The 25,262-nt window shown below is 34.9% G+C and overlaps 1 protein-coding gene across 2 annotated transcripts; it reads right to left on the minus strand.

The window, feature by feature from the left end:
• Positions 1–1,650: 1,650 nt before the first annotated feature.
• On the minus strand, positions 1,651–22,702 carry LOC121428582 (protein GPR107-like). Of its 2 annotated transcripts, none has more exons than XM_041625307.1 (13): positions 22,567–22,702; positions 17,677–17,847; positions 16,016–16,116; positions 14,814–15,426; positions 12,877–12,969; positions 11,669–11,878; positions 10,966–11,039; positions 10,052–10,169; positions 8,707–8,881; positions 5,489–5,535; positions 4,151–4,198; positions 3,358–3,524; positions 1,651–2,173 (listed from the first exon to the last, which is right to left on the minus strand). In XM_041625307.1, the coding sequence occupies exons 1-13, from the start codon at positions 22,648–22,650 to the stop codon at positions 2,080–2,082; spliced, it is 1,995 nt and encodes a 664-aa protein (XP_041481241.1). In that variant the 5' UTR covers positions 22,651–22,702; the 3' UTR covers positions 1,651–2,079. The 2 variants fall into 2 exon arrangements, with proteins under 2 accessions (XP_041481241.1, XP_041481240.1); XM_041625306.1 differs by having other exon boundaries at positions 5,489–5,538.
• Between the last annotated feature and the right edge of the window lie 2,560 nt (positions 22,703–25,262).

Here is a 25,262-nt window from a genome sequence, read left to right on the forward strand (position 1 = left end):
TTCGTGTTAACTTTCAAATACCATAGTTTTTCATTTGGCACAAAGTTGACATTGGAACTTTCATCCAATCTACTTTTGATAAATACCAATATCTACCATGGAATGCTTCTGATTACTAGCATTCCTCAGCAATTTATGTTCTGAATTCTTCTATTGATACAAAGAAAGCAAGATGTCTTGACTACACACATATTTTTTTTTTTTTTTTGGGGGGGGTTTATTTATCTTCCACTATCCTTACATGCCCATTTTACTTTTGGTTTATGGCGTTATCAAAGAGGCATATCACAATTTATTTGACAATTTTAACTGGTTTTGATTGGCTATAAAGGAACATATAAGTCTCACTGTTACTATGGCAACTATTAGATAATGAAAACTTGAAAGTGCTACAAACTTTTATGAAACCATCCTAAAATTACCCCCCCCCCCCCTCCCCTTTGTAACACACATTTTAATGGTAAACCCAAGGAAATTTATTTTTTTTATGTGGATTTGAATAATGAGCACTGAGATACCAGGCACACCACAGCACTTTGACATTTTTAAAAGATTTTGAGTGAAAGGAAACTGTGATCTCATGGACTATACACTAAACAAGATATGGAAAAAAAGTATTGCGAGACAAAATAAGCTCTGAAATAAAACTTGTCTGAAAGTTATTAAAGGTGGATCTGAAATAGATCATGACATTTATACAGTGAACTGTGCATTAGAATGGACATAAAGACTGTGAAGCACAAGTGTCACCAAATCTACAAGAACTTGCAATTTTAAACTTTTTTTTTTGTCGTTGTTGAGAAATTGATTTTCAGGTTTTCAGATACATGTATGTATACAAGAGTATGAGAAAAGATGAAAACACATCCAGGCAATGTATCATAAAACTTTTTATTAATAACAGAGGTGAGAAATTTGTATGAACAATTTGTTCTCAACCATCCATATTGCACTATTTCATAAGTTTATAACAGCAGCTTTAACTTGCTATTAATAACAAATTTTATGAAACAAGACCAAAACAAGACCAAAAGATTATTGTATAGGAAAATAAAACTCAGGATTTTCACTATATACTGCAGCTAAAGTGATTCAGGACCCAGTTGCATAAAAGTCAACATTTTCAACTACATGCTGAAGAGCCAATCAAAATCAAGGATTACATGTAATACCGATGCAAAGTTATAACAACAACTTCTAATGCAACAGAGCTGATAGGTAATTCATGCAGCAGATAATTTTTATTGTGACTTCATAAAAGAATCAAAACAAAACAATTACTCCTTTTCTTGAGACACATTCACGATGTGCAACGAGTTCCATGACATTTGCTCCGGCGACAATTGCTCTAATGAAAAATCTGTATGTCAAGCGAAACATTAAACCTAACCTCCAAAACTAAATAAACCCTAATCCTTACCTTTACATTATTCTGAACCAAAAACCCTCTTACAATCCTAACTCTAAACCTATGCCCTCTGAGATATCAAGACCGGAGCAAATGTCACAGGAGCAAATGTTGTGTCACCGTGCAATCTGAATGCATACATTCAGGGACTTGTATCAAAAAGGATTTCATAAATCTTTGCTGACCTACAGTAGCCTATCTTGTCAAGTTGCTCCTTCGTAATGTTCATTTTTCTCGTGACAACACAATAGGCTTGTGCGATCACATAAAACCTGGGACTTCCTATTTACTGGAAAAAGATTACAAAACTTTTTTCCCAATCTAAACTGACCTATCTTGTCAAGTTGCTCCTTTATCTATTTGGTGTGGTTATTCGTTTCTGACCTACAGTTGCCTATCTTGTCAAGTTGATCCTCTGTCTATGGATTGTGGTTGTTCTTTTCTGACCTACAGTTGCCTATCTTGTCAAGTTGATCCTCTGTCTATGGATTGTGGTTATTCTTTTCTGACCTACAGTTGTCTATCTTGTCAAGTTGATCCTCTGTCTATGGATTGTGGTTATTCTTTTCTGACCTACAGTTGCCTATCTTGTCAAGTTGATCCTCTGTCTATGGATTGTGGTTATTCTTTTCTGACCTACAGTTGCCTATCTTGTCAAGTTGCTCCTCTGTCTATGCACTGTGGTTAGTCTCACGTTGTTTGACTCTGGATGTAGCGTTACCAGCATGCCTTATTAGACCCTCTGAAAGGCCAGTTTCTGTCAATCTATTGAAAAAAATATATATATATACACACGCACATATATAATTACTCATATTTTATCATGACGCGAATACAAATTGAAGAATTATGTACTTAATGTATTCATCACACACACAGAAATCACTATGTTCTATGAAAAGGATGAAATGCTCTTGAATTACCAAAATTTTAGCAGTTCAAAAAGTTTAGTAGAAAAATGGGAAAATGGGGGTCAGAGATACAAATGTATGATTGCTTTATGGAATTCATAGATAGTAAATTATACGATTACGTATAATTTCAATATCGGGATGTGTAGAAAATTAATTTTGAATATCAAATTCATATTATGTTACAGGGCCCATATGGTGTAGGTTCAGGCAGCCCAGTTTCAACAAACCCAGGAAATAACTTTCCTGGTATCGCATCGCAATTTGCTCCACATTTTGAAAGACTGCTATGCATAAAGTCTTTTGTATAGCATATTTTTACATAGGACTGTACATTACTTAGTTGAGAGCTTTTCTCTTTTGACCAAATATGCTATTCAAATTTGTAAAGCAAAATTATTCCCTGAAACCCATATGAAGTTATGAATTTAAAGGACAAGTCCACCCAAAAAAAAAGTTGATTTGAAGAAAAAGAGTAAAATCCAACAAGCATAACACTGAAAACTTCATCAAAATCGGATGTAAAGTAAGAAATTTTAAAGTTTCGCTTAATTTCATAAAACAGTTATATGCACATCCTGGTCAATATGCAAATGAGGAAACTGATGACATCATCCACTATTTCTTTTGTTTTTTATTATAAGAAATATGATATTTTCTATAAATTTTATCCTCATTGTCAAGTGAAACATCGATTAATTCTTCCCTGAACATGTGGAACTGGCATTGTTTAATACTATATGGTTCAGTTAAGTTGGTCCTTATTGTCCAATCTGTAAAAATGAAATATTGTATAATTCAAACAATAGAAAAAAAAGAAAGTGATGGACATCATCGACTGACTGTTTTGCATGTCACCGAGTTGTGCATATCACTGTTTTGTGAAAAATAAGCAAAACCTTAAAATGCCATTTCTTATTTTACATCTGATTTTGATGAAATTTTCTGCATTATGCTTGTTTAATTTTTCTCTAAATATTAAAATCAACATTTTTCTGGGGTGGACTTGACCTTTAAAGAGTAATATAATATACTTACACCTCGTCCATCTCAATCTCATCTTCATCTTCATCATCAGATGGGAGTTGAAGGTAGGGATTATCAGTACCGGGCCTGAACTTGTAGGCAGTCACAACGTAGAAGACATAGGTTGCCAATTCAAAGAAGAACTCGTCCAACCACATGAACTGGAATGGCATTGTTACCTAGTAGGAATCAAAGTCAAATTGGCAATATCAATCATATGTAGAAGTACTGTAACAGGATTACACATAAAACATGAATGTGATTAATCATTCATGGCAGGGTAGTATGTCATATTATGGCCAGAAAATTTAGCTTTGAATACAAAACCTGGTACTGGTTACAACTACTGGTAAAATAAAATGTTCACAGAATTGAACAAACCTTACACAGAATTTAAAAAAATATAAAAAATATCTACCAAACAATTTTTCAGGAACATGTTACATGTTTCTGAAAAATTGTTTGGCAGATATTGATAATTACAGAGTATCAAGTGAACATAGACCCCCCAAATTACTGAAAAATGCAATCTGTTTATAGTGGGGTCCCATATGTTGTTACCTGTGTTAGCTTCGCCAGAAAAAGCATATGGTAATGAAATTGATATAACTTCAAGAAAGCATAAATTATTTTATTTATAAACTTTTGTTGTTCTAATAAGCATTCTGGAGTATGACATGCTTCTAAGGATTGCTTCCTTCTATTTCCTGTTAAATTAGACTCCTATTCCAGAAATCAAACTTTTTATTATGCATGACTGGAAGGTGTGAAGTTAAGTCAACATATATGGAAATATAAATCTTACCTTTAAGATATAAACAACTATTCTGGAAAAATAGATGTAGCACACCACCTGCAATGTAAAGTAAAATGTATTATACATTTAAAGACTATCCATTTTAAATTGCACTTAATGGATCTAATATATGAATTTGAAATTTGCTTGTAGCAAAGTCATAGAAATTGATATAGCTGATTAAAAGATAACAGATTCACTGTACCACATTTCACACTTGTAAACATATCATCACACATTTATCATAAAGTACTACAAAATCTTATGTTTCCTAGCACAAATGCAAAAAAAATTATATCTGACATTTTTAATCAAAAACTAGTAATAAATGTATTTCAAATACCCCCAGGGGGGCGTTTCATCAATATTTTTGTCCGACAAGTGGTCAGATCTGACATCTTTTCTTGATTCTGATTGGCTGAATGGCACTGTTACTATGGTAACTGTCGGATAAAACGTCCGACAAGTCCTTTCATGAAATGCTCCCCTGTTCTTTACCTATTATTTAAAAATCATGGCTCTGGATCCTGTTTCTTAAAGGACAAGTCCACCCCAACAAAAAGTTGATTTGAATAAAAAGAGAAAAATCCAACAAACATAACACTGAAAATTTCATCAAAATCGGATGAAAAATAAGAAAGTCATGATATTTCAAGGTTCAGGAACAGTTATGCACATCATGGTCGGTATGCAAATGAGGAGACTGATGAGGTCATCCACTCACTATTTCTTTTATATTTTATTATGTAAAATATGAAATATTCTCATTTTCTCCTCATTGTCAAGTGAAACATCGATACATTCCGGCATGAACATGTGGAATTAACATTGTTTAATACTACATGGGTCAGTCAAGTTGGTCCCTATTGTCGAATCTGTAAAAAATGAAATATTGTATAATTCAAACAATAAAAAACAAAAGAAATAGTGAGTGAGGGACATCCTCGACTGTCTCATTTGCATGCAATTGAGTTGAGCATATCACTGTTTTGTGAAAAATAAGTGGAACTTAAAAATGTCATAACCTTCTTCTTATTTTGATTAAATTTTCAGCATTATGATAGTTTGATTTTTCTCTATTTACTCAAATCAACATCTTTCTGCAGTGGACTTGACCATTAAATATATGTAATCAATGGCAAACAAACAGTTCCAGTTATAAGCTCCCACAATGATGTCCTTTGCTTGGCTGTGAGTAGGTTTGTCAGAGAATTCTTGCCTATATGTGACAACAAGCTTTATGTAGCAGGGCCTTAGTATCTACACAAGTGTTCAATGGTTGGAGATTAAAATTTAATCTAGTGATATGTTCATTGGTTGGAAAATTAAATGGATCTTGACACTTACCAAAACATAATACGATCTAAAGAGCTTCAACTTCACCAGACTTATGGCTGCTGTAAAAGAGAACAAAATAATAAAGGAGAAACTTTTGAAAGGCAATGTACTCTGACTATGGAGAGTGGAGGGAAGGGGGGGGGGGGGCTTATGTCCCCCTTCCTCCCCATTTTCATAGCTATGCAAGGAAACAAGCTGATTTTGCCATTTTTTTCTAAAATTCTCTCAAGATTTGGCCGGCATCATTCCTAAATAAAATTGAACTTGTTCACAAAATCTTAATTGTGTGGGCGCATACTTTCGTATCTTTCTCCATGTGTAATATACTTTGATGATCTTTATTATTTGGAATGCTCTGTATTAGTCTTGTACATGTACATTGGTCACTGTATCTTAATTAAAACACAGAATGGTGAGAAATGGTGTGAATCTTTGGTTTTGAGCTATATGTAATTACTCCATGTAAGATGACAAAGAAAACAAATGAGGTAGCTTTGACACCTTTTTTTCTCCAACTCTCACAAGAATACACCAATTTGTCCACCCCCCCCAACAGTCCATCTACTTGGAATGAAGAGGAAGAAACATTGGAGTTCTGTCATCACAACAGAAGGAGGAACATGACGAAAAAGAATGCTGCCCTCAAAAACCTTGCACTAAGGACCAGGGAAGTCTTTATAAGAAGAAGGTCAATATCAACCAGAACTGCAGAAATTTCCAGTCACTACATTTAGTGCAGAAAAGAGAAGAATCCTCTGACCAGAGTGGTGTACTGACATGTTTGGAATATAACATTTAAGTGAGTAAAGCCTTGTTTTGTTCGTCATGAACTTCCGGCAAGTATACCAGGAAAGGGTAAAAAGGAGTTTGTCCAAACCAGATTGGACAACTGGAAAAAGACAATGAAGAAATTCAAAGATCATGCAAATGGAACAATACACAAGGATGCCATGTGCAGATTCATCTCATTGCAAAACAAAACCAAATTCGGTTGCCCAACTATCAGATGAAAAATGCACCTCAGGCACACTTGAAGCTTGGTGCATCTAAAGACATTCATTGCTAGCGAAAGACAGATTCATTGCTTTCCAAGGAAAGCAAACTCTTCCACTTTGAGGACAACATGAAGGAGAAACCTCAGCCAATATAGGTTACTTCCTGGAGCTATTCTCCATTGTCATGACAACGAACAACTCCAATCTTTCTTGAAAAGATCAGTAAGATACACCAGCCAAAAACACAGAACAAGATTATTGATATAATTGGAGCACAAATACAGTGTGTAATCCTAAGTAAGTTCAAAGCTTCAGGACCATACGGGATCATCATAAATGAGACAAAAGATCTGTCCTATGAGGAATAAGTTTCCATGTGTGTTCGATATTTCAGTGAACAGACAGGAAGAAGGGATACATTGGTATATGGACTACACCCTCAACATACAGGGAAGTCTTTTTTCATTTTGTTAATAGATGTGGGGGCGAAACTTGGATTGGATCTGGGGAGCCTGCAAGTGCAATGCTATGACGGTGCTGCAAATACGAGGGCTTAATGCCCAGGCTTGCGTACTAGAATGAGAGGAGCTGAACATCGTGCCATCTATGTTCACTGTTATGCAGACCTACTAATAATACTTGGCTGAGCCCTTATGATGAGTCTATACTATGAATTTCAAGTGCTTTTTATACAGTCTGGCGCTTACATATTACAATCAACTCCATATCAATATTCAAGATAGCGTTGCATGTGTCTAATTTGTTTTGATTTAACAATCTTATGATGCTGAACCTATATATCCAGCTGTATTATATACATGTTCATTATCAGTGCATCTCACAAAGTTTGATATTAGCAAATTATGATAATCTACTCCCTGAAAAAGAAATACTCAAAAGAGAGTGACATTTATGTGATTTGTTTAACGGTATGATTTGACTAAGCCTCAATATCAACCTGTATTTATCGATTCTAATAGTGCTTTTCATGTGCCAGCAGATCTCCTTATGAAAGTAAGAGACAGACTGCCTTGTGATAGTAAAATTATAATATTAATAGCTGGATTTAGAACAATTTTTGCATGACAATACAAAGCACCTGACGTTAGCTCTTGATACGACTTTTTTCAGCGGCGCTCAGTGCATTCAAGAATTCATTCTGCCAGGTACCCATTCACATGAACTGTGTATTTTATGTAATAATAACAATACTGTATGTTCATTATGGTATTTAGATGGTGTTTTTTTTTCAACTTGAAGTAGTGAATGAAACAAAGTTCTGATTTGGATGAATAAAGGCAAACTTTGAACTTTGGAGCAGAGTATAGACAAATTTCTTGCTGAAAGAAAACACATCATGGCTAGGATTCAAACCCACGATCCTCTGTTCCAGAGTACAGGAGTCAGAACCACTAGACCAAGACGTGTCATTGAAGAGGATGATAGTACATAAATAATGAATGTTTATGAGTGCAATTGAGAGAGTATTTTATGAGGAGAGAAGTGAATGTATCATGTTGTCTTGTACTGAATGAAGTATTCTGTCCATTGCCCGAATGAAAATAAGATTCAACATTTGCGTTATATCAAGGCCACCACACACCTTACAACCCGACCGGTTGCCGACTGGCTTGCGACTGGGTGAGGGGAGATGTGACGTCACAGCTCTTGTCTGCTTGAGCATCGCAGACCAGTCAGAGACAAGTTGCAAGGAAAATCGGAAGGATTTGACATGACTGGATCGCAAGCTCAATCCAACCTCCAGCCAATCAGACAGCAGAGTTGCATAACGCGTATTATGATAAACAACGCGCATACGCAGTAGTAAGCGCAATTTCTCAGATGCTATGGCAAAAAGCAAAAAGCGCATGCATGAGTCGTAGATCGGATCGCGATTCATCTCCCCTCACTCAGTTGCAGGCCAGTCGCCGACCAGTTGGGTCGTAAGGTGTGCGGTGACCTTAACACATAAACAGATAAATACTTATCATTTGAAATTTACGAATTTGGATGCAAAAGTTGATTATCGTATACATACATGAAACAGTATTACACACTGCAAACAGGATTGTTTTTATGTGTAGTGCCGGCGGTCTTGACGAGTGTATAATGGATGAAATCGGATGGATCCAAAATTACACGGATGACGTCATAAAATAGACTGAATGATCAATATTAACCAATGAATTGAATGATATGGATCTATCTAGGTGTCGTATGAAGTTTTCTTACCTTTGCCGTCTGTCTGTGCCGCATCCTGAAGATGACGTATGGACCATATGACAGGGTATAAGATAGCACCGCAGCAGATAATATCTACAGTAACAAACATCACCTTCCAGGTGGAATACTGCGCTTCTCCTTCCTCGGATGTATCGGTAATGATGTACGCAACATTGGCAAGAATCTATGGCAAGTAGGCATGAAAGCATAGAATATTAAAATCATGTTAACCCGTGCAAATAAACACATAATTGGGTTTTGATGGCTCAGTGGCATTTAATTGTTTGTTTGTTTTATATTTTACCATGCAAAACTAGTATTTAAATGACAAAATAGAGAGTTACATTTGTAGATAAATATATAGTAAGAACTAAGAAATAGCATATATGTTTGAAGCAAGGAGTCCCCAAAATATCATCGAATGTAATTAATATTAGACTATGCTTATTGGTAGAGTGGGAAAGGTTTGTCCTTTAATCCTACAGAGAAGTTTGCTCTCAGCTGAAGAGAGGCCAGGATTTACAGTAGCTTATAACATCTGTCACTGAAAATCACTGACGAACCCTTTTGTGAAACACTCCTCTTGTCTTCTGATTATAAACCATCGGATCCCAATGCTAGATTTACATTGCCACGGTTCTACAGAAAATAAATGGGAGTTTTTCATGAAGACTTTCATCAGTGATTTTTATGGACAGATGTTATGAGCTACTGAAATCAATGCATCTGATTGGCTGAAAGCAAATGATCAGTGATTTTCAATGATTAAGCTTTTCATGAAATGACCCCCTGGAAGAATTCACGTATATAATATGTATTATCAGGGTTCCCACAGAAATTTGAAAACAGAATTCCACGACTAAACTGCTGCTTTCCATGACTTCCCGTGACGTCCCGGGAGTAGAATTTGGGATGTCACAAAACTGGGAAAAATGGAAATCACGAACACCAATCATAGTAGCAGAGTCTGATCACAGAGTATGAGAGTTGCGAGACATGATAAACTGGAAAGCTGACATGGCCAAGAGGTAAATGCAATTCCATGACTTTTCACAAATTTTCCAAATACCCTGAATTTTCCATGACCACAAATTTTTCCAGGATTTTTTATGACTGTGGGAACCTTGAGTATATAAAAGCCTTTCAATTTAAAAAAAAAATAGAATTCTAGCATTAAGATTGCAATTGAACCTGCAGACATTACAAGCTCTGCTTTTCATGCAGGTTCCTTCATATTTCACTTTATTTACTGCCATTATCTTTGTATTTTCTATGTAATCAAATGCATTTCTTGTATTATGTTATTATTTTGTTATTTTGTGAAGTATGAAAATAAATTCAATTCAATACTCACTTGTAGGGGGATAACAATCCAGAAAAGTTTTTTATCTTGATCGGAGAGAATAGGTTTTATAAAGGCCCAACCCGATCCGATGAGTACAATGGTTCCGAATAACAGAGCACCCTTCGTTCTGTAAGTGACAAACAAACAATATACAGTAATACCTTTATATGACTCCCACCCAAAATTTCATCATTTTTAATATTTAATCAAGGAAATTACAAATTCCATGAAGGTGGTTAACACACAGAGGTAGGTGTATAAATGTAAATTTTCAATACAAGATAAGTCACATCAAATGTAGGCATGCAGATGTGTTATTCACCATGTAATCTCACTGTATGAGAAATAAACAAAATGGATGGACGAAGTTAGAAATCAGCAAATGTCCCTGTAAAAAATGTGATTTAGAGGTTTTTTAGGATTAAATAAATCATTTCATTTATTATTTTAAAATGAATGATACTGTTACATTAAACCTTGTCTCAGCATGTGTTGGGATATTTTTATTCATTTGATATTGATGTATTTTGGGGAAATTGCCACTTGTTCTACATCCACTTTGCCTTCTTTTGATTTGGTCTCATCCTAGTTCATCTACAGTTTATCCAAAGAACAGCGGTATTATTAGCATTACACCAAATTTGTCTAATATTCACTTGGTCGAACACCACTTGATACATACGATTAGTTGAACTGAACACTCAAAGCAGAAATAAGACCATCTGAGCATTAGACTAAATGACAGTTGGATCAAGTGAGCATCAGACCAAGAGTGGACTATGAAGATATAACCATAAGGGTGTTGTAGGATCTCAGAATGGGACCATCTGCTACATGTAGTAGACCCAGTGGATACATTTTTTTTCCATCTGGTCAATCTTTTAAAAAACAGATTACACTAACAACAAATAAGTTTAACTTACAAATAGGTGATGTAGAAGAGGATTTCAAAGGCTTGCATAGGTCTACCATCATGGGCAATATAGTGGTAATCCACCTTGAAAAAAGAAAACAAGAGGAGGAAAGTAGACAACATAACTGATCTCATTTAAAAAAGTTGAAATGCAATGCGCCAGGATAGCATCAAGCTGACAATCAACATGTGAAAATTCCTTAATTTTATCATGAATGCATTCATCCTGTTCTAGTTTGTAAAGATCTTATTTCATAAATGCTGTGTGAATTATTAACATAGTCACTGGATTTGTGTCAAAATTTTTAAGCCCTCAAATAGGCAAAATCATATTTTTTCATCTTGTCCAGTTCTGGAAAATGGATACAATGTGAATCGAATTGAATAATGCACAGTGATTAAAAATTTCCAATGTTGCCAATTTACAGAGTTTAGTGATTATACTCTTTAACTGCTTCAAATCAGATAAGGTAAATTATGCCTCATGTACATCAGAAATTTATGCAAGCCAACATTTTCAGTATTCTTCAATTTTTGCAAGAATTTAGTTAAATGCTGCAAGAATCTTGGAAGAAATATATAATCAAGTTGTAAAAGTATCATCATTTTTTTATCAGTTTTCCAGATATAGCTGGATAAGCCCATTTCAGTGGCTGTTTTTCTAAGGAGATGCTTTAGTTTAAAATGAAGGGATAGGCATGTACAATACTCACTGCATGAAACATAAGTGAAAGTGATTTCAGTAGTGCCAGGAAGAACATGAAGTAATGTATCTTAAAGACGACCTCTTGATGGCACAGGTAATAGATCCAGTAGATAGCCGAGCATAAGAAGAGAAGCGACATGGTAGCATAGAGGGTCGGGAGAGGTATATCCCCTGCCGATAGGTAGTTAGGCCCAACATTCTTCTCCACGATTGACACCTAGGATGTTGCAATTTCAAAGAAGCATGTAAGAATTGATTAATATAATTTTCTAGGGTATATGGCAAATATATGTAGATCGAAAGTAAAAGTTATAACATAAAGGGAATTTATGCAATATTACCTGACATATCTCTTCTGAAAATGACCATATCAATCAATGTTTATAATATCTAAGGCAGATAAATATTGATGCACTTTTGCAGTATGTGCTTAAACTTTCTTCTTTAGTATTGGTAGCAGAAGGAACATTTAAAACTGCCTACATTGTAAATATAGGCTTAATCTCAAACTGCCCACCTTGGAAATAAGTGTAAGATTAGACCCTTTAAGATTCTACACACATAGAATGTTGCTATCTGATTGGTTAAAATTGAATCATGTGATCACTTATAGATTTGCCCATCAAACTCAAAGTGGTGTTCTGCTTTTGCTGATCAATCGAATAAAAAGATCTCATCACTAGAGACTCAACAAAAGTTATTATCTGAAGTATGTTCAAAATGAAAGTGTATTGCACTGAGTACTATCTTCATTAGAGTGTGTTTCACTATGTACTATCTTAGAAAAGTTTTTTGACCTGTGAACTATCATACCTAGCACACAATTGAAGCAAAAACAACTACACACTTAAAGCAAACAGGGACATGACCCAAGACAAGACAGATTGAACTTTTCAGCGTTGCGTAAAATAGCCATATGTGTATTTCAGTTCAGGTGTCATTTGTGTGAAGAAATATTCCCCTTTTCTTTGTATAATTAGATCATTTCCCATGTGGAATATAAAGCAAATAATCAACTTTTGGGATCAGTGGACGAGACAAATTACCACTACCGCATTGATATGAATGCAGATGCAATCTTTCTGAAGCAAAAGACACCCACATCCAAATTACCCTGGAAAGTGATAGTTTACATCATCACACTTATTGGCATATATTTTCTTATTTGGAAGTTTCATTGGCTATACAAGTGCAAGTACCTTAGAGAATACTCACAGAAAAGTTGACAGGTGTTCTCTTAGCTGAGCAATGGTGATAGAAGAAGCTGTATAGGCCCTGCTCACTTTTGTTTCGAATGCAAACTACAAACTGCAAAGGAAGGGAAATTACATTATCAGAAAAGAACAGGCCAAGAAGTGTATTAATGCAATGCCACCACTATTCATATTCATGTATAAGAGTTCATGATCAATATCATATTCAATTATCGTTTTATGAGATCAATAATATGCTTGCTGACAATCACTGGCAGGACAAAAGCCCTCAAGGGATAAAGATTCATTTGTTTTGAGAAATCAAAGCAATTTATAGCCCTGTAATAAAAAAAAGGCTTAGCCAGCTAAGAATTGCAGCCATTAAAATCAACCAATTAACTCATTCAAATTGTGTCCTACAATACAAAGAATGATTCTGTTCTCTGATATAAAAAGGTGGTTCAAGAACCATGAATCTCGCCTGATTTCACATTCCATAAAATATGCAATATGATCTTTTGACCCCTAGATGACCTTATCATCATCAACAACACACACAGGCATTGCCCGATGATTATTTGAACCAAATGTAATAAAAATTGATGTAGAAATAAAGAAATTACAACAAGTGATTCAACAAAAGTTTGACCCCTAGATGATCTTTGACCCCATCTTTCTCAACAATGCACATGCGGTATTACCCAAGGATTATTTCAACCAAGTGTGAGAAAAGATGATTCAGAAATTAAAGGGGAATGAAACCTTTGGAACAAATAGGCTTGTGTAGATACAGAAAAATCAAAGAATAAGAATAAAGAAAGTTTGAGGAAAATCAGACAAATAATGAGAAAGTTATGAGCATTTGAATATTGCAATCACTAATGCCATGGAGATCCTCCTATTGGCAATGCGACAAGGATGTGTGATGTCACTGATGAACAACTTTCCCCTTGGTGGACTATAAAATACCCTCAAAATGTCTCTTTTTGCTTTTTCTTATGATGATACAAACTCTCTATCCATGATGTATTCTTAAAAAATATGTGTTACATGCCCTCATGTAGAAAGAACACATGATCTATGGATAGATGTGATTAAAGAGGCAATTCAAGTGAAATATATACTAAAGTAATGGGTAGAGCTGTTCACAAGTGACATCACACATCTTTGTCACATTGCCAACTTGCTATCTCCATAGCATTAATGATCGCATTATTTAAATGCTCATAACTTTCTCATTATTTGTCCGAATTTTCCCAAACTGTCATTGATCTGTTTCTTTGACTTTTCTGTTTTCACACAAGCTATCTTGTTCCAATGGTTTCATTCTCCTTTAAGAAAATGAAAGCAAGATGAACAAAAACTTCAAAAAAGGATAAACATGGCCTTATATCATTTGACCTTTTGACCCCTAGTTGACCTTTGACCCCATCATTTTCATGATGTCACATGTGGCATTATCCAATGATCATGTGTTACAAGTATGAACAAAACTGATTTTAAAATAAAGAAATGAGAACAAGTTAAACAAAAAAATTAAAATTTTCTAACAGACCAACGTCCGACCAACAGGAAAAGAGATTATTAGGTTAGATTGAGACAAAAATAGCTAATGCATATCAGAGAGTGTAAGATTAAACCTATCATAATCTGCAAAGAAATATTGAACGGGAGCACAGTAACACAGTTTCGTCAACTTGTCAATTTAAAAAATAAAAGGTAAAATAATACAAAGGAAAATACTTAATTCTACTTACATAAACATTTTCCTCACTATTTCATTGATACATTTAGTCTGATAAAAATAATTAGGAAAAAAACAAAGCACAAAAGCTAAAACTGCTCCCAATTAAATCTTCCCTTGTATTCACATATAATGTTATTTTTCTTCTCTGTATTTGTAGAATATCAAAATCAGAAAAGGCAAATACTTCATAAGAAAATCCTTATCCTACTTACACTTGTGTTCATATATAAGATATTGTTTTTCATCACCATGTCCGTGGGCAGTCTGATCAGATGTGTTGGTGCACTTGTAGGTGAAACTAAAGAATCTTGATTTTCAGAATTTGTGTCTCCTGCATTCTCAGCCGCTCCATTTGATTCTGTGTCTCCTACACTCTCTGGAACTCCATTTGCCTGTGGAGCAGTATTATCTTGTCCTGGTTTAGACTCAGGTGGGCCATCTACAGATCCAGCCTCTGGCTGGTCTGGATTTGCCTTTTCCCCTCCTGCCTCAGGGGCACTTGCCACAGCTTCCTCTTCCACTGGCACATGGTCTGTATCACCCGGATTTGGTCCAGGTCCATTTTCTGACTGACCCCGGTCTTTATCATCTGGATTTGGTCCAGGTCCAGTTTCTGACTGCTCCTGGTCTATATCCCCTGGTTGGACATCGGAAACCTCTCTCCTCCTTCTAGCCATACTCTGCCCATCTCCTGGGGGCTGTTGAGGGACCGGAGGCTGCTTCGGGGCTGGAGGGGGTTCTTCATCACTACAAACGTCTCTACCCTCAACCATCGGAACTATATAAAGATTCCTCAGATTTCTACCCCATCTGTTGACTTCCAGGCTTTGAAAAAAGAATAGACAGATATACACATAAAAAGGACGATGAACTTTTAACATTCAGCGCATAATATCACATCCGGTATTTAACTGATTAAAAGTATGTACTGCCTTTCATTTTTACCACTTGTCTCACATATACATGTACACTTTTATTGTATTTTTCAAGTCTCTTTTTTTGCAGAAATGATTCAGGAAGGATGTGGGCGAAGAGATACAATATCCACAATTTGCCTTCGACTAAAACAGTGAACCCTGATGGGAAAGCCCAAATGCTTTTTAGGTTTTAGGAAATCACCTTATTCCAATACTGATGTGCCCTTTTTAATCTGATATCGTATATATTATATTTTAATCTTTAATTGCTCAAATTTAATCAAAGTGTTCACGCAATTGTATCTCATATACAGAATGTTTCATAGGAATTATATGAATTGAATTTATAATAAGTATCAACTAATTCATACTTTGTATGACATAAGAATACATCAGCACATAATTTTTAATTCTACAAACATTAATCAAGAACCATAATTTCTTGTTGATAACAATGATATGATTTTTTTTAGCATCTGACAATGACTCCAACTTACCTTTTGGTTGTAAAATTGAAAGTTAAATAAACTGTCGCCACAGAATCATTTTTACCAACACTTCCTGGTTTCAAGACACAGTTCCCATTGGTGTGGTCTTCCTAAAGTTGAAAAAAAAATGATGAACTATATAATATTAAAGTGGTAGTCCAAGCTGAAAATAATATATGATTTGAAAAGGTAAAGTAAAATCGACAAATGAAACATAAATATTTCATCAAATTCAAATAAGGAATAACAAAATTATGTTATTTTGAAGATGTGCATTACATTGGTGAAACAGTTCTTTGCATGTCTTTATGAATATGCATTGAGCAAGTTGATGTCATATCCCCTTTTATTCTTTTGTATTTTATTATATGAAATCATATCTATTCATATTTTGTCATATTTCTTAATCTAACTAAAAGTCATACGTTCACAGTGACCTCATTGATAAATACTGGGTACTACTGGGTAGTACACATCCCCTGATATTATATGCGGTGATGTGTTATCTGCATGTACCACAAACAATTAGGAATATAAGTGTGTTTTTAAAAGACAGACTGAAATCTTTCTGAAACACCCCCCCCCCCTTCTGTAGGGGGTGTTTCACAAAGATTTAAGTCACACTTAACTTTAAGTTGTGTGCATTATATAACACATCACTGCATTGGTCAGGGGTCCGTTGCAGAAAGAGTTGCGTTTAAAGGTCAAGTCCACCTCAGAAAAATGTTGATTTGAATCAATAGAGACAAATCAGACAAGCACAATGCTGAAAATTTCATCAAAATCGGATGTAAAATAAGAAAGTTATGACATTTCAAAGTTTCGCTTATTTTCAACAAAATAGTTATATGAACGAGCCAGTTACATCCAAATGAGAGAGTCGATGTCACTCGCTCACTATTTCTTTTGTTTTTTATTGTTTGAAAAAAAGTACAATATTTCAATTTTTGTGAATTTGACAATTAGGACCTCCTTGCCTGAAGCACAAAATGTTAAAATAATGGAATTCCACGTGTTCAGGGAGGAATGAAACTTCATTTCACATGACAATGACGAGAAAATAAAAATATTTCATATTTCATATAATAAAATACAAAAGAAATAGTGAGTGAGTGATGTCATAAACTCTCTAATTTGGATGTAACTGGCTCGTTCATATAACTATTTTGTTCAAAATAAGCAAAAATTTAAAATGCCATAACTTTCTTATTTTACATCCGATTTTGATGAAATTTTCAGTGTATGCTTGTTGAATTTTTCTCTTTTTATTCAAATCAAGTTTTTGTTGGGGTGGACTTGTCCTTTAAACGCAAGTAAAAAAATCAAGTGTAAGTCCCATATGCACGCTGTTGATTGGTTGAAAATCAAGTTGAGCATGATTTTTAGAGTTGCGCATGATTTTTAGAGTTGCGCATAATTTTTAGAGTTGCGCATGATTTTAAGAGTTGCGATTGATTGCAACTCTATCTGCAACGGGCCTCAGATCATGCACACAGGACACCCACTCCCACATATCCATCAAGATCAGATTATGCATTAAATTTACATATTGTAATCTGCTCTGCTACAATTAAAAGTGATCAATCAATTGTAAAACTGCAGCATATTTTTGTGCAATATCCCCTCAGTCACAGTGAACTCTTTGTGGAACTTCCCGGTCTTTTACTCACAGCATATGATGCACTCTCATAGCTTCCGGACATGTCTAATGTGAAACCAATCAATGTCTTTGGACTCTGTGTCTCTGGTGCAGCAAAACTCATGTTTGTAATGTTGATTGAGATCATCCCGCCCTGGAGAAGACCAAAGTTTGTAATCTCGATGTCTCTTCTCAGTTCATCCTGGAATATGGAAAATAATCAATGGTTCAACAATTAGTCCTGAAATGGATAAGTCATGTAATGGAGGCTTATTGAGTTCAGAAGAATAGAGGGAACCCCCCCCCTCAAAAAAAAGAATAAGAAACATTGAAAGGGCTCTCACTAGACAGGTACATGTAGTACCACTAAAGGGGACACCTGGACCTCAATAAGGCTGAAAAAAAAGCTGCCAGGTAGTCAGACTTTCAAGCACCATTGTGCAAGATCCAAAGATTTATATTTAATTAAAATACTAAACTGCAATAAGCTAATTCACTCAAAAAAGTTCTTAGCTAAAAGAGGGAAAAAAATCACCAGACAATTCATCCCACAACAAGCCTTGTCGCAATCATTTGTGTGCATTTGTGTGTTTCCATGGGTGCTGACTTTCTACAAATGCAGCACCCCTTATATGCGCTATTGTTGCCTATGAGGTCGAAACTGTTATTTATTTACCTCATTGGTGCTAGCGTTGGGTAGTACTTGCACAGAGGGTGCCCAGGGTTTTTTTTTCTCTCTAAAATATTAAAATGACAGGCCAAGGTGTGTTTTCTTTTTCGATTCAAAGATTTTATTTTTCGCTCAAATTTTGGGTATTATTGTGAAATAAGTCACCAGTCCATTCATTCACTGCTGTTTTCATTCACTGCTGTTTATCAATGTCAGTGCTGCTGGTGAAATCTTTCCACACCCATTTTCATGATTTTAAAAAAAAATTAAATGGTAGGGGGTCCTATTAAAAGCTACACACCACACATCCCGCATGCAATTTCAATGGCAAAATGTGTATTTGTGGAACTGTGACTGCAGAGTGACAAACGATTCCTATTCAATTTTTCTACAGAGGCTGCACTAAATTCATAGAAATCCCAAAACTATTTGGAAATTTTAGAGTTATGTTCACTTTAATTTCATGTTTCCCAATACATGTAATAGTATGAACATATTTTAGGAATTAAGGCACAGGAAATACTATTTCTTTGCATGATAAATTGAGTGCATAGCTTTAGGACCCCTTCTACCTAGAGTGGCATAATCAAGAGGTGTGCGGAAACAATGGGATTTTCATATTATTGGTGGGTTTTGTGAATTTTCTTCTTGGTTACCGATACCTCGAAGTTCCTGCAGGCTCCACTCCATTTCACTACCGCTACATTACGCTCCACTTACCCGAACTTCGAGACCGTGAACTCTATCTGATATTCTGAGTTACAAAGGTGGGATTTTATGGGAAGAAAATATAATATTCATGTAACATCACTATCTTTAAAAACAATTAAAACTAATATTCTTACTTTACACCAAGTTTCACTTCATTTCCATGCTTCTAAGATCTATCAGTCTCAAATTTGGTGATTTAAGAGCCAACATGAAGTTCCTCACACATATAAATAATTCGCTGCCATATCGCACGAGGTCCGGTCCGAGCTCGGACCCTCGCATGCGATGTTTTGAAATCGGCAGCAGATTATAAATATGTATGAGGAACTTCAAGTTGGCTCTAAATCACCAAATTTGAGACTGATAGATCTTAGAAGCATGGAAATTAAGTAAAACTTGGTGTAAAGTAAGAATATTAGTTTTAATTGTTTTAAAAGATAGTGATGTTACATGAATATTATATTTTCTTCCCATAAAATCCCACCTTTGTCACTCGGAATATCAGATAGAGTTCACGGTCTCGAAGTTTGGGTAGGTGGAGCATAGTGTAGCGGTAGTGAGGTGGAGTGGAGCCTGAACAAACTTCAACTGAGCTAGGTTACCGATAAAGATCTTTAGAATATTTACGACGAATAAGTGACAGATTAGTTGTTCAAAATATTAATTTGATAGTGTTTATCATTTGTAAACAAAATGTGTATGTACTAGCTTTTAGGTCCCCCCGTCATACATTGTTTTTGCGCAGTAAGTACACACACCCATATCCCCAGCCTGTATCAACACACAAAATAAGCAAGTAGTAGTACTAGTAGTAGAAGAGAGGTGAAAAATTGCACAATATTAATATAGACAAATTTAAGTTTGATGACATTTTAGACACACTCTATCGGTACTTGAGAATACAATTTAATAAAGAACACAAATCATTGAGCCTAGTAAGCCTTAAGCCTATGTGATGAAGGAATTTCAAAATGATATTTTCACAAATTTCAGCCTTGTCTTTAATCCTTTAAACTTAACAAGTGGAATGCCTCTGGCCGTCTCACCTGCATCACGTGGTTCAATATAGCAGCAGTGCTCACTTTGAATACTACTCTTACTCGCACAAGATGTTCAGTGATACATGGTTACTCTATTTCCCTTTTTAATGAACTAGACCAATAAACTTACAGAGATATGATGGTTATTCAACAAAAAACCCCAACATGGCCATGGTCAAGTTCATTGACCTTACATGACCTTTGACCTTGATCATGTGACCTGAAACTCGAACAGGATGTTCAGTGATACTTGATTACTCTTATGTACAAGTTTCATGAATCAGATCCATAAACTTTCAAAGTTATGATGGTAATTCAACAGATACACCCAATTCGGCCAAAGTTCATTGACCTTTGACCTTGGTCATGTGACCTGAAACGCGCACAGGATGTTCAGTGATACTTGATTACTCTAATGTCCAAGTTTAATGAACTAGACCAATAAACTTTCAAAGTTATGATGGTAATTCAACAGATACCCCGATTCGGCCAAAGTTCATTGACCCTAAATGACCTTTGACCTTGGTCATTTGACGTGAAACTCATGCAGGATGTTCAGTGATACTTGATTTACCTTATGTCCAAGTTTCATGAACTAGGTCCATATATTTTCTAAGTTATGATGACATTTCAAAAACTTAACCTCAGGTTAAGATTTCGATGTTGAATCCTCCAACATGGTCTAAGTTCATTGACCCTAAATGACCTTTGACCTTGGTCATGTGACATGAAACTCTAATAGGATGTTCAGTAATACTTGATTGACCTTATGGCCAAGTTTTATTAACTAGGTCCATATACTTTCTAAGTTATGACGTCATTTCAAAAACTTAACCTCAGGCTAAGATTTGATGTTGACGCCGCCGCCGCCGCCGTCGGAAAAGCGGCGCCTATAGTCTCACTTTGCTTCGCAGGTGAGACAAAAATTGATCCACTATAATTGTTTTATTCCGGTAAAAGTTTAAACTTAAGTAAGTTAGTCGAGTTTGATACATGTAACTGTCACAGCTAGATGTCTACAGCAATATCCCCAAAGATCGAGCTAATATTAATGAGCATTCCAGGCGAGCAGCGAAACAGTTCAGTTTATAAAATATAATTAAAATAAATGCAAATTTGACTAGACGTCTAATTTAACTTAGAACTAGCTCACCCATGGTTTCAAATCATCTCGCGTGTGAAGGATTCATATGCACCTGCTACACGCGAATCTTTCACACCTTTTTAGCTCAAATAACTATGACTTTACATCATAGTTAAGAATTCTAATTGTGCTATGACATTTACCGAACCATATATGAATCGTTTGTTGACTTCTCTTTGCCGTTTCTTAATAAAATAAAAGCATTTTTTCATGATCTTCACATAGATGCCTCTTGATCAGCGTGGATATCAATTTTTGCCTAAAGAGGACGCGTGATACTATTCACAAGCCGGTTTGTTTACGGTTCTGCAGCTTGTATTGCTAGCTGCATTCTAGGCGATCAGCATTATTTTCTTGCTCGTTCAATCCACTTTCATCATCATCTTGTCAAAAGATGGCGTACTTTACCTAAGTATATACATGAGATGCAACCTGTTGATTTTTGGTACAATTTCCTATTATGAGCCGACGACTTAAATCAAGAATGTTCGATAGGCAAAATTGAATTCTGATTGTTGTTTGCGTAATTTCCACTGCAGTATTAAGGATAAATAAGGATGGATTGAACGGTTGATATTTAAAGGTAAGCGATAAAAACACTTTTATGAATAATTCCTTTTAAATTAAAGATAAATTCCAGTATTGGTAATGATCTCAAAATGAATTTTTACAGAATCTAATATAATGACCACCCAAGTGTCTGTTTGTATGAATAAAAAATATGTGCCAAAGGATTCTGGAAGAAATTGTGTAATTGCTGAGAAATAAGCAAAATGAGCGTGGATTCGGTCACTTCCGTCGGGTCTTTATTCCAGCAATAATAATACACTGTCCCACGTGTGCCTATCTGTGTTGGTGATCTTCAGTGTGAACATTTTTCCGCGTAGATTTCAAGATTTCACAAAGTTCAGTTTATGTAACGGTACCAGATATAGATCCTCGATGATATACTGACAATTAAGCCTGGTTTTACAGACTTTCTCATGAAATCAGTGTTTACTGCAACTACTAGAATTTCTCTTTAAATGCAAAAATACGAATGTACAAATTACAAGATTAACATACGGTACCGGTAGTGCCAGTGGAGAAATATTGAAAGTTTTGGCGTGTTTTATTCCCTCACATTCGGGTGATGAATGAAAGCGTCAAAGTCCACTATGAAATCACATGCGTTGTGCGAGGTTAGTATTACTAACCTCGCATGTTGTGTGAGTGGAACTAGCTCAGTCTTGGAAAATGCATCAAGCTCACATGATATTCAACGTATGGGACTACGCTTAAAATTCAACAACACTATCACACACGTTTTACCTAAATATGAATCAAATTACAAGAAAGTATGAATTTAAAACTTACATTCAAAACCAAATGATGCTTCCTACAGACTATCAGTCCAAAGAAATTTATAAATAAAGCTAAAAAGATAAGTTTTGTTGCCATTTTCCTCAGCAGGTCGGACTTTGTTCTCTTCAACAGACTGTTGATGACGTCATATGATTATGAAGAAACCGAACCCATAATGTGCGCGTGCATGCATCACTGAATAGATAAAAACTAAATATATATTTAAAACATATTCCTTTCGTCACATCTACATAAAGAATAAAATATTATATAATCTTATTTTGTAAGATCAGTATGAAATCCCCGGTTGAAATTTCGGCGATGATAATGTGCATGAAGATGAATTTAAATCCATGATTTAAATGAAGCATGGGATAAGAATCGGGTCTGAAAACAAGAATGTTTTGATCGAAATGCCAAATGAAACGTGGAACTGGAAACGTTTGGAAATATATTTTCAACACTTCATCAGTCTAAAACGGTGTACAAGAAAAGATAAGGGGTAAAATGAAAAAAAAATCAAATGTGGTGTTTAACATATGGCGTATATCCGGAAAATGTTGGCCTTTCAGGGTGAAAAGTTTGTTATTTTGTGATAGATTTTGACAAAATGTCCGCCCTTTGTGTTTCCTTTACTTATCATTTTTTTTCTTCCCCATTTTCCTTGTTCGTCAGATTTTTATTATTATTTTTTTTTGGGGGGGGGAGCAGAACCCCCAATCTACTTTTATCTGGCTTTTTAAAAAGCCAGTACATTTGGCTTACTTTAAGGTTGTTGCAAGGACCAGACTAATCAGTTCAGTTGCAAATTCGAAACTACATGTATTGCAAGAGATGCGTAAATTAAATTGACTTGCAAAGAGCTTGCTATCAATTGTATGTGGTTTTTTTTGTGGGGGGGGGGTTCGAACTATAATAGGATAAATCTTAATCAATTTAAATTGAAAGCTACTAGATGTATATCAGACCCGAGAACATAATATATTACTAACGGTCATTTGTTAACACGTACGGGCATATTCCAGCACGTGCATGGAATAATCTCACAGTTGAAATTCGACGCTCCCCTAATCTCAATACTTTCAAAAGTAATCTGTAATCATATTGACAAATCAACTCCATACTACTACTTAACCCCACTTTATTAAATTCAACTATCATTGGATCATGCAGTCTTATTATCTTGATTTGAGATTATGTCAGATAATGTTGATGTCTGTTTGATATCACACATATTCATTTTATATTGTTTGTTTGTATCTATGGACGACTGTGCGCGAATGTTTACACTTCGTTTAATTCGCTTAGCCAAATTCAATTTTACATTTTCTTTATTCTTTTGTTTAATCTTTTCAGTTAAAGAATCAAGCAGTATTTCTATGTATGTATGTATTGCTGTTTGTCATTCATTTTATTTATTCACCTTTTTTGTTTTTGCTCAATTTCCTAAGGTTACTAAATGTTCAGATTCAATTTGTACTTTGTAACTTATTGCTATACACTATTTATATGTTTGTACTGGGCTGATATATATCTTTGTAGTTATTTTCATGCATATTTAAGATTGCATTTTTACAAAGGGCCCCGATGAAAACCAGTGTTTCTGTTTATTGGGCTATACCCTTTTTAAATATGTGTAATAAATAGATAAATAAAAAATAAGTTAGAGTCAAACATTCAAACTAGATAATAATTTCTTGGGAAATTACCGTGGCTTATACATATATTTTCTTCCACTCTACAGTGCGTATCAAAAAAAAACGGGACAGATTTGAAAAGTCTATAAAATCTTTGTTTCAAATAATGATGTCTATATTTTGGTGTTAATAGATGCTCTAAGGTCTTATCTTTGAAATGCAATTTAAAAAAATAAATTTTATTCATGCTTGAGCGAACACGGGACATTTTTGTTGGGGGTTCAAAAAGAGGCTTGCGCCAGAATTGCAGAATATGTGTAATACAATGATCAGACTTCTTGCTAATCAGGAGACTTCCTCTTGACCTTTTCATTATCTGTGCCACAATTTTCGAATTATGCTCTCAAATTTCATTTACAAAGTTATTTATTTAATTGAATTATTTTGTTTTTTCATTTAATCTTCTCTTACCTTTTAATTTTCCTTCATAAGTAACTGAGAAAAGAAGATTTTTTTTGTCAACCCAAGCAAGAAGATTTGAATGATTAATTGGGAAAACTTGTGATTATTAACATCGTTTTATTATGTGAAACAAATAATGTTATGTACCTTTAAAAGACATGAATCTATTTTTCAATGGGTCATTAATTCCTTGACCAAGTTTAATTGCTTGACAGGAAACACAGGAAGGGATTCAGGTCTTTCAATGACAATGGTGTATTGAGTCAATTTTGAAGGAGCTAGATATGGCAGATCGGGTAAAATGTATTAAAAAGTTGTGAGCGAGCGAAGTGAGCACGCAAATATTCCCACTTTTTTAATTACAATATCAAATTTTGTGATAGATTTTGACATAATATTCAGAAAATAATATCATATTTTACTTTCTATCTGTCCTTTTATTTCCTGTCCACTTTTTTTGGTCATGATTTTTTTAATTGGGGGGGGGGGAGCAACCCGAGCGCCCACCCATCTGTGTGGCTTTGTTCAAAAATCTTTGTAGCACATAATGAAAGGATTTGAATAAAAAAATCCATGCTCTCCCATAATTCGGTTGAAAAAATAATTTTA

Source organism: Lytechinus variegatus, chromosome 15 (assembly GCF_018143015.1).
Source record: "Lytechinus variegatus isolate NC3 chromosome 15, Lvar_3.0, whole genome shotgun sequence".
Taxonomy (NCBI): Eukaryota; Metazoa; Echinodermata; class Echinoidea; order Temnopleuroida; family Toxopneustidae; genus Lytechinus; species Lytechinus variegatus.

Excerpts from the sequence above, each read along its gene's own strand:
- LOC121428582 (XM_041625306.1), bottom strand. The coding sequence starts at position 22,650 with ATGGCAACAAAACTTATCTTTTTAGCTTTATTTATAAATTTCTTTGGA. Across the intron at positions 11,040-11,668 it reads TTTCACTTATGTTTCATGCA|GTGGATTACCACTATATTGC; the intron begins GTGAGTATTGTA and ends TCTTTTTTCAAG. Across the intron at positions 10,170-10,965 it reads CTCTTCTACATCACCTATTT|AACGAAGGGTGCTCTGTTAT; the intron begins GTAAGTTAAACT and ends TGTCACTTACAG.